General features: G+C 49.5%; 1 protein-coding gene across 1 annotated transcript in view; it reads left to right on the forward strand.

Annotated features, from left to right (window-relative positions):
* The window catches only part of GABRR2 (gamma-aminobutyric acid type A receptor subunit rho2), a 43456-nt gene extending 29145 nt beyond the window's left edge, over window positions 1-14311 (forward strand). Inside the window, exons 3-9 of the mRNA XM_026511823.4 lie at window positions 394-461; window positions 2016-2239; window positions 3005-3087; window positions 3286-3426; window positions 6497-6649; window positions 7646-7842; window positions 10464-14311. Coding sequence (XP_026367608.2) covers window positions 394-461; window positions 2016-2239; window positions 3005-3087; window positions 3286-3426; window positions 6497-6649; window positions 7646-7842; window positions 10464-10775 — 1178 coding nt within the window. The 3' untranslated portion in view covers window positions 10776-14311. The remainder of the gene's footprint in view (window positions 1-393; window positions 462-2015; window positions 2240-3004; window positions 3088-3285; window positions 3427-6496; window positions 6650-7645; window positions 7843-10463) is intronic.
* Window positions 14312-15363: the final 1052 nt, after the last annotated feature.

Genomic DNA, 15363 nt, shown 5'->3' on the forward strand with positions numbered 1-15363 from the left:
GGGTCTGAGGTTCTTCGGCCTCATCTGTCCTGTACAGATGTCACAGGAGGACAATGGACCAGGGTCCCTCATCAAACACTAGAGCGTTATGCCCTCCACCCTACAGAGACAGCCCTGGGACATAGAAAGTAGTAATCCAGCTCGTGGATCCATCCAACAAACATGGACTAAACATTCACGTTGGCCCAGGAAAGACACATAGGCAGACACAGTCCCCGCCCTCAGGAACAAAGCTCGGGACCATCATGTCAGGAAGTGGCAAGAAAACCCTCATAGAATTTGAATTACTGCTTCGCCGTGCCGCAGTCAGGCTGTCCCCAGGACAGGGCTGGGGCTGCTGACCCAGTGGTAGAGAGAAATGTGCCTTCACCAGCTGCCTTTGCCCTTCTGCAGGCCCTGCTATCCCGGTGGGCGTGGACGTGCAGGTGGAGAGCCTGGACAGCATCTCGGAGGTGGACATGGTACGCAGTGCCCTCGGCGGGGCAGCCTGGGGTGTGGGGCTCCGAGGTTAAGGGCCTGTGAGCGCCTGTGGCTGCTCGGTGGCATGGGTGCAGGCTGTGCCTCAGTGGGCAGAGCCAGGGCTGCAGGGGATGAAACTGTGACCTGGAAGGTGGCTCAGGTGCAGTGAAATCTACAGCAGGGTTTCTCAACCTGATGGGTAAAAGTAACTCAGGGAGTTGGTTAAATGCAGATTCCTGGGCCCCACCAGATACCTCCTGAATCAGTCTCTGGGAGTGAGGCCCAGCCCCTTACATTCTGGACACACCCCTCACGTGACAGGACTGGTCAGATGAACCCCACTTAGAGGATCACGGGAGGTAGGCATTTTCAGACGGAAATTCTGCCGTTCTCTGCTCTCCAGCACCCGCTTTGAGCATGGCTCCCCTACGCCTTCCTTGGCAGTGCGCACCAAGATCAGGGGGTACGGGAAGGCTTTTGAAGAAGCCTTGTTTCAGCTGAGACCTGAAGGATAGATAAGAAGGAGACAGCGTGGGGAGGGCCAGGGCAAGAGCAGGGAAAGGGCCCTGGAGGCAGAAGAAAGAGGAGGTTTATAAACACAAACTAAAACAGTGGAGCACAAAGTGAGGAAGGGGTGGGGGTGGAGGGTTGGATGGGTGGGGGTGCTCGCCTCCACGGGCGACCCTGCAGGACAGCCAGGAGCGGTAGAGGTGGGCTGGTAAAGCAGAAGCGGGCCTTACGCTCTGAGACCACACCACCGCCAGGCCTCCTTCACCCCAGCTCCCAGGAGAGGATGTCTGGGGCACTCGTTTACTTATCCACACGTGTAACTTAGCGCTCGCGTCTTCGGGCTGCGGCGGGAGTGCCAGCCTCTCGGTGTAAGGCATCGATGATGCAGGCGAGGAGACACCGTCTACCAGAAGGAGCTTTCAGGCTGGAACCGTAGCAGAGACGCAGCTGCCCATGCCTCCTTTCATTCACGTCCCCACTCCCCCGTTTTCCATCCTGCAAATATTTATTGAGCACCTACTGTGTGCCTTGCCAGGTACTGAGTTAGGGCCTGGGGATTCAATGGCACACTGGACACCATTCTGCCTTCAAAGATTCTGCAAGACCCATGATAGAAACTCTCTTAAGTGGGACACGTGGCAGTGCAGGTGTCTCCCAGTGTCCACTCACCGGGAACTGAGTGCTTAGCCCGCAGGCAAGGAACGCCGTGTGCACAGGTCTGGGTGAGAGAGAGCCGGACACCAGGGATGCAGGATGCCGCCCCGCTGGCCCCCGTGCCCGGCTGTCCGCCTCACAGCCGCGGGTCTCATTGGAGGGCTGCTCACTGTCCTGGGCCCCCCTCAGGCTGCACGACAGCGAGCCACTCTCTTTCCTACTGTAGCGGCACCACGGAGGGGGGCAGCCCCCGTCCTGGGGGGCTGCACACTGTTGCCTCCGACCTTGGAGGCCGAGCCTCAGGCGTCTGCCGCTTTGGCTGATGACAGGTGGACGGTAAGAAAGGAAGCTTTCTAAGCACTTCTGTCTGGCGTCACCCCGGGCTCCCATAGGACTTCACCATGACCCTGTACCTGCGGCATTACTGGAAGGATGAGAGGCTGGCCTTTCCCAGCACCAGCAACAAGAGCATGACCTTCGACGGCCGGCTGGTAAAGAAGATCTGGGTCCCCGACATCTTCTTTGTTCACTCCAAAAGGTCGTTCACGCACGACACCACCACGGACAACATCATGCTGAGGGTGTACCCGGACGGGCACGTGCTATACAGCATGAGGTAACCGTGCACGGGCTCGCCGCTTCTTGGTCCAGCGCCGCTCTCGTATGTATGGTCAGGCTCTTTGCCCTGAAGCGTTTGTCTCCGTGGTTGGGCCCGTGGGCCGTACGAATGGCACGAGCCTTCGGATGTCTGCTCGAAATCCCTGAAGAAGAAATGGTCACCCTAGTAGCCAGTGACTTCCCAGTCACCGGGCAGCTTAAGCTCGGGTTAGGAGACTAGTTAGGCCTGAGGGAGTTGAGGGAGTCAATGACCTTCTATGCACCTTTCACTGCGGAGAGCCTATGATTCTAGTTTATTGGTAATAAAGATTTAAAAAGGCAACAAGAGCTACTGTTTATTGACCGCTATTGCAGACTGGCTTCTGGGCAAACGAGTGACTGCGCAAGCTTACCCCACAGCTTCTGGGCCTGCTTGTACGGTTTGCCAGAACTCGACGCTAATAGCCTTGGGGTGGGGGTGCGGGGTGGGGGTGGCCATAACCTCCCAGACAGCTCTGGGGAGACAGCCCACTGGCTGAGGGCCACGCGCAGAGAAGGGTGCAGGTGTGCACCCCTGACAGCCAACACCCTCAGCGGCTGGGGCCCCGCAGAGCACCGATAACGCGTCCTGCAGAAGACGGGACTCGAGGAGTCAGGGTCCTGAGGCCTTCTGAAGTAGGTGTGAGAAGGCCGCTGCTCTTGGTCGTGTCGGTGTTCTTACTCTGGGAGGCGTAGGGGCCGAGAACTCACGGCACGAGCCAACATGCTTGTTTGGGTTGCCTAGGATTACGGTCACCGCCATGTGCAACATGGACTTCAGCCACTTTCCCCTGGACTCCCAGACCTGCTCTTTGGAGCTGGAAAGCTGTAAGTATCAGCGTTCCTCATGACGAATCTCCGCCTTGCGCCCGCTCCAATCTTTGTGCCATTTTAGTGACCGTGCGACTGCGAGCTGCCTGCCACTGTTAAGGCCTGTTTCCTCTGATGCTGGTGTAGGATTTCCCTGTGGCTTCAGCCACCTCAGAAGCAAAGGAGTCGAATTAACTTGTTTTCCTCTCCCCAAAGATGCGTATACAGATGAAGATCTGATGCTGTACTGGAAGAATGGGGATGAATCCCTGAACGCCGACGAGAAGATCTCCCTGTCCCAGTTTCTGATTCAGAAAGTCCACACCGCTTCCAGACTGGCCTTCTACAGCAGTACTGGTAGCTGACGTCTGCCACGGGCTCATTTCAATGTGGAAGAAAATACGTTAGAATCCTGCATCCTTGAACTTTTCCCCTGCCCGTGAAAATGAATTTGTATTCCTCAGTAATGCATAGTTCTGCAAAACATAAGCCGCTCTTAGAAGCAGAAATTTAAAAAGTTGCTGTCCTCTGGAATCCGATGCCCGAGGCAGCCACTCCTAACAATTTAGCACACACCGTGCGAACATCTCGCTTTAGTGATGTAATTTACAGAAGTGGGGTCCTGTTTTATATGCTGTTCTGTAGTCTGATTTGTTTGGCTTAATGACATGCACAACAGCTTTCTGAGGAAATGTATCTATTACTTATATTTAGATCTATAGATTTATTTATTTATTTACTTACTTACTTTAGTGGGGGGAGGGGCAGAGGGAGAGGGAGAATCCCAAGCAGACTTCCTGCTGAGCACAGAGCCTGACGTGGAGCTCCATCTCAGGACACTGAGATCATGACCTGAGCCGAAACAAGAGTCAGACACTTCACCGACTGAGCCACCCAGGTGCCCCTATAGATTTATTTTTAATGTTTAGTGTAGCTCATCCTGGACCCTGGGCCGTGTTTGAGGTTTTGAGAGGATGCACTTGTCAGTCCTCTAATCTCACCGTTAGCTCTTGCCGTCATTTCCAAGGGCCGTCATAATAAACACAAACTGGGGGCCCCAAACAACAGGACTATAATTGCCCACAGTCCTGGAGGCCAGAAGTCTGCGGGCCATGCTGCCCGCCTCAGCTGTAGGGAGGAATCCTTCCTTGTCTCTTACTAGTTTCTGGTGGCTGTGCATTTCTCTAATGCCCGCCTCTGTCATCACGTGTCCCACTCTGTGTCTTCCCAAGCTGCTGTTTCTGTGTATCTGTGTCCACAGCATTTCCCTCCTCCGTAAGGCTACCGGCCCACCCCAACCCAATAAGACCTCCTCTCATCTTGATTCCATGTCCAAAGACCCTATTTCTAAATAAGGTCACATTCACGGAAACTGGGAGTTAAGACTTCAACATATCTTTCTGAGGGACACAGTTCAGTCCATGACAGTCCTGCAGTAGCCACAGGACCCTAAGGGCTTCTCACTTCATTAGCCCTTGTCCGTATGCTGAGAAGCCCAGGCCCTTCTGTGCCGAGGTTTTGTGCCACTGTCTGTCCCTTGCATGGCCACTGTCTATCTCCCTATTCCCCTGCCACCACGCACACCCTTCTGTCCACATCGAACATCCTCTGAAAAAGACCAAGCCTCAGTCCAGGGGTATTAACTCCTGGACAGCCCAAGCCAGCTTCACTTTGTGCCCACAGGGCTTGTCCTCATCCCTCCCTTCCCTTCTCCGCTGGTATGTATCGCCACACGATTTTTTTTCGTCATCTCTTCTTGGCAAGTTCAAACCCGCTCTCTTTCTACAACCATTGTTAAGAGTGTCTTATATAACTTTTTACTATGTGGCACTGTTTTGGGTGCTTTATATGAATTAACTAATTTCCACCCAACAAACCTATGGTGTAGATATTATTATCCCCGATTTACAGATGAGAAAACTGAGACTCAGAAGGATTAAATTGCTTACTGAAGTTGCGCGGCTAGTAAGTGCCAATCTGCCTTGGTCATATGTGTACTCCTCTTAGATGTTTTCCGTATTGAAATAGAAGCTTGTTTGTTTGTTTGTCTTGTCCCCACTCCTTTCTGGAGTCCAGATTAAAATGCATCTTCCTCTCCCAATATTTACTATGTGCCAACAAGCAGGTTTATCATCCCCCTGCGCGCGCACGCACACACACACACACACACACACACACACAGGGGCTGCGATCTCACCACAGAGTGCTCTGTTTGGAACACAGAGTGTACATTTTTAAAGCTCTTTGTTCCTTCCTACTGTTTCCAAGGCAACTCTCCCTGGTTTTCTTAGAAGGAAAGGACAGTGGAATAGTCCTTAACAGAATGAAGGCAACACTCAGCCCTCCCAGAAAGACCCTGTACAAACCTAAGGAACAATACAATTTGCTTCACGGGTGCCAACTGAAGTAGGGAAAATAAAGCTGACACGAAGGGGCAAAGGTCGTGGGGTAAGTGATTCGGAGTTTCTGTCGTACGCGAAGATCGCGCTCTATCTGCCCTCTCCGCTAAAAGCACTTAGCTCATTCCAACAACCGAGGAGCCTACGGAGTAACCATGTGTCCAGCTTGCCTGGACCCATTCTATTGTTCCAGCCTTTCCCTATTGATCCACCCTCCCCTTACCCGACTCAGTAGTAACTTTCCACACCAGCCAGGTAGCCTTTGGTCCCTCAGCAGCGTTTTTCTGGTGGCAGCCTGTGGTCCTCCTGCATCCAAACCAGCAGGAGAGTATGTCTGACAAGTGGATTTCTGAGCCCCATTGCAAGCTACTGAGTCAGTATTCGAGGCTGGGCTGAGATGGGAGTGGGGTGGCTGTGTGCACACAGCTGCAGTCTAATTTTGACATTTATACTGTCCTTGACACCATCTTTGGTCCCAGTGATTGGGTATCGATCTTGTGGATCATTTGACACCTTGCCATTTTAGCCTTGTTTACAACCATCCATCTCATGACATATGTGGAGACAGGCTGAGCTGACCAATCTACAACAAAGGGGACAGTGGCAAGAGCCCAACTCTGCTGGCTCCTGCCTCAGTGGTATTGGCTTCAACAAAATAGACCCAGTTCCACTTCTTAGCCTCCCGAGCAGTGAGTCCTCAGGAAATACGGTTGTGGGTCTCAAATAACAAATAACCAAACAAGCAACTAAACTCTCTCTTTCTACCTTTCCCTGAAATGTTAGGGGAAGAGAAGAGCAGTTAGGTAATATTGAATAAAACAGTACATGTATTAGATACTGGCAAGATACTTCTTGATGGGAGAGAGGGCTTAGGCATTAGAAAGGAGATGTATTATAGTAAGTCAATTGATCATTAACTTTCTCCCGAAGATGAGAGCAACGTGGGGGTAAGGGAAAGGGCTCCCAGGGAAAGAATTTGTTTTTGCCTCTCAAACGGAACCTCACTGGCTTCTTCCTGTGTCCCCCAGGCTGGTATAACCGTCTGTACATTAACTTCACGTTGCGACGCCATATCTTCTTCTTCTTGCTCCAAACCTATTTTCCTGCCACCCTGATGGTCATGTTGTCCTGGGTGTCCTTCTGGATCGACCGCAGAGCCGTGCCTGCCAGAGTTTCACTGGGTAAAAGCATGTGATGAGGTGTGGTAGGGTGGCTACTTTTTTCAGCCGGTCACTATAAAGAGAAAAGTAAAATCATCACTCAGAGTTCTTAACTGATGGGTGTCAGAGTCAAAAGGAGCTAACTTTCCTCCCGCTTGTTGCCTTCACCATTCACACACTGCTCTCAGTTTCCTAGACTACTTCATGGAAACCACAGGGAGCTAAAACTATGTCAACTTTGCTGCAATCATTTCAGAAGAATAAAGCCTGTCTGGGGGATCGACTTCCCCACCAGCAGTCTTAGAGCTCAGTACTTTGATAACTAAGACAATTCTGCAAATGCCAAAACCTTATTCTGTAAATACAAAAATTGTGTTTGTTGGCCTTGTTTGGACAGACTGAGAGTTTGAAGGCAGGGCGGGAATAGGGGATTTGGAGGAAGGAGAGGGCTGTACTCCCTGGAGTTGTGGTTTTCGTTCTGACAGACCTGAAATTCCAGAGGGAACGTTTACAGCTCATCATTGTCTATTTGGAGGAAATCAGCTTGGGCTCCAAGAAATGTGAGGGTTTAACCAGTAAGGCACGATGAAGAAGCTGGCATGACAGGCTTCCAGGAATTTCCACAGTCTTCAGAGACGTAATAAGCGTGGCTCAGCCGAGAGGGAATGAGGCCATTCCTTGCGGTGTGGGGAGTCTCCTTCAGAGGTGTCCTTCCGTCCCTGTTTCGAATTCCACGTCCCACCGGGTCCTTTGCGAGGCACTGCTGATGCGGTCAGCCGCACCGCCCACACCCAGGCCCCGGGAGGTCTTCCGGGCAAAGGGGACCAGCAGCAGCGAGCGGGCCAGGAGGGGCGCCGCCTGCTGCTTTGAGGAGCAGATCCGCCGCGGGGACGCTTCCATGCCCCGGGGGGTTCTCGCTGGGTTTCCTGCAGGGAGAATGTAAAAGGGTGCCTCCGCGACCTGTGGGGGGCAGTTCTGAGCCCTCGTCAGCGGCTGACCTGACGCTGCACCTTGCAGGTATCACCACCGTGCTGACCATGTCCACCATCATCACGGGCGTGAACGCCTCCATGCCCCGCGTCTCCTACATCAAGGCGGTGGACATCTACCTCTGGGTTAGCTTCGTGTTCGTGTTCCTGTCGGTGCTGGAGTACGCCGCCGTCAACTACCTGACCACGGTGCAGGAGCGCAAGGAGCGCAAGCTGCGCGAGAAGGCGAGGAGCTGCCCGCACGCGCTGTCGGCGTCGGAGCCCAGGCTCCAGGCTGCGCGGGGCCGAGGGGGCGGGGCCGAGGGGGCGGGGCCGAGGGGCGGGGCCGAGGGGGCGGGACGAGAAGGTAATGTGTTTGCGCAAAATGGAGGAGGGTCGGTTTTAGCCCAGGTGCTAGCTTCTACCACCAAGGATCCCAGGAAGCGGAAAGCCTTTGGACCGCGACTAGGAACAGGAAGACTTGGGGTCTTGGGTCCAACTCTGCCATTTGAGCTGGGCTTCTGTGTCCTCATCTGTAACGAGGGTACAGCGGAGCCCTCACCTCGCCTCCCCCCCCCCCCCCCCCCCCCCGGGCTTGTTGTAAGGGTCATGTGACGTAATGCGTGCAAAGTTGTTTTGAAACTGGGGGGTTCTGGGCAGACATAAAGTATCACCGTTACAACTGGACATGTTCAGGGAGGGGGCCTCCAGGTCCTATGACCAGACAAGGGGAGAGTCCTAGAATTAAAAACTCCTGTACTTATCTGTGCTCTGACCCAGTGAAAATTCCGGCACATACAACTTTAGCCTTTAGACTCATTGGAAATACTCGGCTATCCACACTGCCCTGCACTATCCTACACTAAGCTGCGTTGGTTATGAGATAGAATACAAATGGGGAATTCAGGCGATGTGCCTGGGCCTTTGACACAGGGAGGGAAAGTCCATTCCACTCATATTCAGACTCTTACTAATCACAGTAAGAAAATGCCAACTTGTTACCAAATCATCGGTCACCATTGCACTAATCAAAATGGGTGTTCACCTAGAATGTATAAAGATCAGGGGATATGAAAATCCCACATTTATGCACTTCTAGGCAACTGGTAGCTCCTTAACATAAGGGAGCTTTAAATTTTAGGAAAAGAGGATGTGTTGCCTTTTCAAAAACAGTCTTTCAATGCCCACATTATGCCTAAATATATTATGTTAAATATATATGTATATATGTGTGTGTGTGTGTATTTCTAAATATATTCTAAATATTCTACATATATTCCAAGTATATCTACACTGTCTCCAAATAGACTAGATTGTTGAATAATTTATTTTTAAAATTCTATTCAACCCTTTTTTACTTTAGCATTTAAGTATTCATTAAAATTTTCAAGAATCTGCATATTGGTTATTGTCAAGTGCTTTTGATTATATTTAAACACTTTTGATTTATAACCCATGAACTTTCCTGTATAGAGCTGTTGGAAAAATAGCAAGCCTTCACCTGACAAGTATGGGCCCATGAATTGTTAACTGGTGCCAGCGGGAAGCCCACTCTTTGCTGACTCAAACTGTAGGGCGAAGTGAAACCATTTCCTTCCTTCCAACTTACAATTTCTTATAAACATTTTCATACTTGCAGAAACAGTTGAAAAATAGAATAATGTGCATCCATAGATTCTACGCCTACACCCAACATTGTTAACGTTTTGCCATTTTTGTATGAGCTCTTTCTCCATATAAATGTCTTTTTGTCCGTGCAGTTGAACCATTTAAAAATGCATTGCAGGCACCATGACCTTTTACGCTTAAATGTAATTCTTTAGAATAAGGACACTCTCCTACATAATCATCTTTTGATTCACACACAAAGACGTGGAGACCCACAACTGGAATCAGAATGTGTGGGTTTATTATTTTTTTAAATATATTTTTAAAAGATTTTATTTATTTGAGAGAGAGAGCAGGGGGAGGAGCAGAGGGAAAGGAAGAGAGAGAATCTCAAGCAGACTCTGAGCTGAGCTCGGAGCCTGACACAGGCTCAATCCCACAACTCTGAGATCGTGACCTGAGCCGAAATCAAGAGTCAGAGGCTTAACTGACTGAGACACCAAGGCGCCCCCAGGATGTGTGGGTTTAAAGTCCTGACTCTGACACTAGCTGTGTAATCTCAGGAGAATTGTACAGACTCACTGGGTCTCGTTTGTGCCTCTGCAAATGAGGGTGTTTAACCTCGCTGCATGGTAGAATCACCTGGGGAGCTTCAAATTAATTAGAGGTGGTTTTTTTTTTTTGGCTCTATTTTTTTTTCTCATTTTTTAAAAATTTAAATTCAATTAATTAACATATAATGTATTTCGGTTTCAGAGGTAGAGGTTGGTGATTCATCAGTCTTATATAACACCCAGTGCTCATTACATCACGTGCCCTCCTTAATGTCCATCACTCCATCCCTCCAGCCCCCACCCCTCCAGCAACCCTCAGTTTGTTTCCTATGATTAAGAGTCTCTTGTGGTTTGTCTCCCTTTCTGATTTCACCTTGCTTTATTTTTTCCTCTATTCCCCTATGATCCTCTGTTTTGTTTCTTAATTTCCACATATAAGTGAGATCATACGATCGTTTCAAATTGACTAGTTTAGAGTGAAGCTGGGATGTAGCCTTTTCAAAGAGCTCCCTGGGTGATTCTAATATGCAGAGAATTCTAATATGTAGAGAATCATTGGACTGAGTGATCTCTGGAGATCCTTCTAGTTTTGCCTTTCTGTGGTTCTGAGTAGCCGTGGGGCTTTGCTCCGGGCCCAGGCCACCACCTCTGCCCTGCACAAGGCCTAAACATACCTTATACCTTCCTTGTGTTTGCTGCCCACAGTTCCCGTGCATGTGTGGAATGCTCCACTCAAGAACCATGACGCTGGATGGAAGCTACAGTGAGTCTGAGGCCAACAGCCTTGCCGGGTACCCGAGAAGCCATATTCTGACAGAAGAAGAAAGACAAGACAAAATAGCGGTCCACCTGGCTCCGAGCAGTGAGTCCAACTCCTCCAGGAGGAAGGGGCTTCTGAAGGGCCAGATGGGGCTTCGCATCTTCCAGAACACCCACGCCATTGACAAATACTCCAGGTTGATATTTCCTGCCTCCTACATATTTTTCAACTTAATTTATTGGTCAGTGTTTTCCTAGGGGCCCCGAGGCCATGCCTGGGAAAGGATGTAGATATCTATGGGGCCTGGCCAGCCGTCTGCGCACAGACCTGCTGACCACGCTCCCCTCACCAGACGGAGCCGCAGCTCCTGGACCTGCATGGCAGCGCCCCCTCCCAGAGGGGGCCCTCCAGCCGCCCTTCCCCCGACCTCATGGGTTTGCTCCTCATTAATGCTGTGTTCTGTGTCCTACTTCATGGCTCTTCAGGATTTCTGCTGTTCTTGTGTGTAAACAGGTTCACAAGAGCCCCCCTCCTATAAAAATGACTCAAATGCCTCCTAGATATTCTGAGACCGTAATGAAGCCTAGAATTCAGTTGTGAAGGGACAGGAAGAAGAAAGGGCAAGCTTAGGGTCTTTCTGGATAGGAGATGGGAAGTAGGATTCAAAATAGGAATAAAAAATCTGTAAACCCATACAACTAGATTAAGTGCCTACCTAGGAAGGAAAAAAAAAACTCAGATCCCAGATAGGAAACGATTTGACCTGGGTAAGTCTGGCAACTCATGTGATTTTGCAATCCATTCAACCATTCATTGAGTACCCATCCTGTGCCAGGTCCTGTGGAAATGAACAAATAGAAGCCTCTATGCTTAGAGAACTTCTCTAAGCCTGCGCTCAATCTGTGTATGGCAGAGGGTACTTCTGCTCTTCGCCCTCCCTCAGCCCCCACGTACCCCACAGATCCGTTCTGTTTGTTGGTGCTTTTACTCCTAGGTCTGTCTAGAAAAGCACTTAAGTCTCCTGTGAGACTCTCATGAAGCCAGCTTAATACTTCTCTCCTGGAATCTCCATGCAGGACAAGTCTAGCGCTGGGGAGAGGGCCAGGCACTTGAGAACTGGTGATAACAGAACTTGGTCTTGGGGAGGAAGGAGCCATGGGTCTTCTGTGGAAATGTGTTCCATGTTCCATCCTACCTCCCTTTCTGGGCTTCTCCCCCAGCAGACAGGTGTCCTTAATAGCCACTGTGTCCAAGCCCTGCCCCCCCTCTGGAACTCTCCCTAACCAGAAATGCCCTGCACCCTGGAATGATTTCTCCCTTCCACAAGGTAGGGACTTTCCTCTAACGTGGCTAAACTCGGATTAGGAAAGCAATCTGATTAATTGCATCTACAGTTAACATGAATGACCATTTCTCTTCACCCTAATTTAGGTGTTTGCTAGTTAACTGAAGTGAACCCCTAATTGGTAATATTTATGGAAATATAAAGAACATGATTTTGAGTAGGGGACCTTCTCTTTAAACTATATCACTTGGAATTAGAGGGCTGTTCTGGGGAGTAGAGAGGGAATGCCCAGCTCAGATTTCTTGCCTAGTAAGAGAAGTTGTTCTGCTCTTTCCCTCTGCCTACTGCCCCTTCCACCTTCCTGCTCAAGGTCTGGGTGTCTGGTCCTTTGGTCACGAGTGTACAAATGTTAACAGCAAAAGAGAGGTAAGCCCTGCCTTAAGTCAGGTGAGCTCTGGCCTGTGCAGTCTGCTCCACAGCCCCTGCCTTCCAGGGGCAGAGATATTTAGTTCCTGACGATTAGAGCACAGGTGGGTACCAGAGCCTCCTGAAGTTTTAGGTCAGGGGCCCACAGATCCCTGATCTTCTCCCCCTCACAACTGCCACCCAGTTGCCCTGCGCATCCCAGCTTCTCCACTCCTTCCTCTCGGCAGTCCCCCAACCTTTCCTCTGTTCCCATACCTACCCCTTGTGTGATCTGGGTCCCAGACACACTCTTGCTTCGCCACTCCATTGCCCACGTAGAGGACCAGACTCCCATCTCCTGCTCCCAGCCCTGATCTGAACTGGGGCCTGCAGCCCACCAGTCCAGAGGCGGTGTGATCAAGGCAGGGATTTGAGGAGAGAAAGTCTCAACAGCACAGGCTCTAGGCAACAATACGACACAGGTTATTTTGGGCAACTGCAAGTTTGGGAGGTTCCCAAGACCACTCTCAGGTTTAATACTGAACTAGGAGGACTCTCAGAACTCAGAAAAGCCCTTATACTCACACTTAAGGTTTAATGTGGCAAAAGGGTGCAGATTAAAGCCAGCAACGGAAAGCAGCCTTTAGGGCAGGGTGCTGGGGACACCAGGCATGGGACCTCCCACTGTTCTCTCCCAGTAGAGTGTGCGGTTAGTGCTTCTTTCTCCCAGCAGGGACGAGTGACAATATGCACCAGGTGTTGCCGACCGGGGAACACACCCAAGTCCATCAAGGTGTGCAGAGTTTTTACTGGGGGTTGGCCATGTACATACAGCTAACTGCCTGCCTGGCTGACCTGAGTTTCTAGCCCTTCCAGAGGCTGAGCTGACAACTCTTAGCCCAAGGCCTCCATCATAAATCACATCGTTAGTGTAGACTATCTGGTATGGCCCAAGGCTTCCAGATGAACAAAGACCTTTCTATTAGAGCCTCCTAGAAGGGCTTAGAAATGATCTCCCAGGAGCTGAGGCCAAGGCCAAAACCATCGTTAACTGCACAGCGATCTTTGCCAATTGTTGATTGTTAATGTTGATTGCTGTGCTGTGAATACAGATCCATGCAACTAACATTTTAAAGCATCGCTGCCCCGGGATGCCCGGATGAAGAATAAGAGATAGTTCCATTTGTCTGAGGGGACTGGTTGAGGACAGAGCATACAAATATCTATAAGGTAGAAAGTGTTAAGCGCTACAGTAGTGGTTCAAAGGGCAATGGGAATTCTGAGGAAGGAAAGAATGATTTCCGCTGGGAAGGCTGGATCTCACGGAGAAAACAGCCCCTGAGGCGTCCCTTGAAGACTGGAGATTTGGAGAAGATGTGCATGAAGAAAGTCCGTGCTCTCCGACTCATTTCAGCTCAGGGCATGGTCTCAGGGTCCTGAGGCTCTGCGTCAGCCTGTGTTCAGCAGGGAGTCTGCTTTGAGATTCCTCCCCCCACCCCCGTGCTCTATCCCCACCTCTCTAAAAAAAAGAAAGAAAGAAAGAAAGAAAAATACATGCTAGATCCGTGCTGTCCAATATGGTAGGCACTAGCCATGCATCTATTTAAATTTAAGTAACATAAAATGAAAGTACAGTTCTTGCCACTGCACTAGCCACATTTCAGGTGCTCTGTTTAATGGCCACATGTGGCTAGAGGCTATTATATTGGATGGCGCAGACCTACAGAATATTTCCACAATCACAGAAGGTCCTATTAGGTAGTGCTGTTGTGGATGAAAAGGTCAGCCTGAGCAAAGAAATGAGAAAGGCAGGAAGGTTTGGGGCTGCAGTGTATAGGGTTTGTGGGACAAGTCATCCCCATTTTGGCCGGATTCTAGGCTATGGGAAGAGGAGGTGAAAGACTAGCACTTTCCACAACACTAGGAGTCATGACAGGTTCCCCCACGTCAGTGCCAATGAGGACAGCTTCCCCTCCATGGAGTTGTCTGGTCCCAAACTGCTGAATTTCCCAGCTTCGTGGACAGATGAAGGATGAAACTGTGTAAACAAGGATTATTGGGTGGTACAGGGCATCTGGACTTGTTTAGAAATTTTTACTCTTAATAGACTCTCCTAGGCCTCGAAGAATGATAATTATGTTGTCATTAAATATACTGCTATAGTTGTCTTATTTAATTCCAACACTTTTCTGCTTCTGACTACATTGTCCTCAGAAATTGAGGCTCATATAATATGGTAGCCGGTTCACGCTTTAAAAAAATAAAGATGTATTTTAACTATTTTAATTGTATAGCAAACATATTCACGATGGTAAACAGCATTTTATCACGTGGGACCACGATGCAGTGACACCACTGTACTTAGCACTGCCTTATTACAGTGTAAAATAGTCTGACTCTACTTGAGAAAAGGAGAAAATTAAAGGAGGTAAAGAGGAAATAATAGTCGGGATAGAAAACAGGAGCTAAGAAGATGCTGAGAACATGGAATGATTCACCCTAGAGGCGGAAAGACAGGAGTAAACATAATTGTTATCAGGGAGGCTTGAATGATACTTTGTTTCACTGAATCTAAGGTACCATCAGTGTAAGATGCACCCATATTTTATGCACTAAGGAAAAAAATGCTACTGATTAAATTACAGCACGGCAATGATTATAGGATGAATCCTGATTTCACCAATGTTAAATTGTGAAAGATTATGCGTGTTAGAATAAAAGAAATAGGTGTTATACAAAAGCTGGTCATCGGACATACTTCTTTGACACGATGGAGCCAACAGTTACTATGCCCTTGTCTTCGGGGTCTTGCGCCCAGGTCGGGGGGGGGGTGATGGCAGATAAAGAAATAAATGGGGGGGCACCTGGGTGGCTCTGTTGGTTAAGCATCCGCCTTCGGCTCAGGTTATAATCTCGGGGTCCTGGGATCAAGTCTCACATCGGACTCCCTGCTCAGTGGGGAGCCTGCTTCTCCCTCTGCCTGTGGCATCTCCCTGCTTATGCGCACTCTCTCTCTGTCAATAAATAAACAAAATGTTAAAAAAAAAAAAAAAAGAAAGAACATTTCAAAGGCATTTGATTTTGGTTCCATCTCTGCAAACATCTGCAGAAGGGAGAACCAGGAATTCAAAAAATGGAAAGCTGCATAGTTTGAG

Source organism: Ursus arctos, unplaced genomic scaffold (genome assembly GCF_023065955.2).
Source record: "Ursus arctos isolate Adak ecotype North America unplaced genomic scaffold, UrsArc2.0 scaffold_13, whole genome shotgun sequence".
Taxonomy (NCBI): domain Eukaryota; kingdom Metazoa; phylum Chordata; class Mammalia; order Carnivora; family Ursidae; genus Ursus; species Ursus arctos.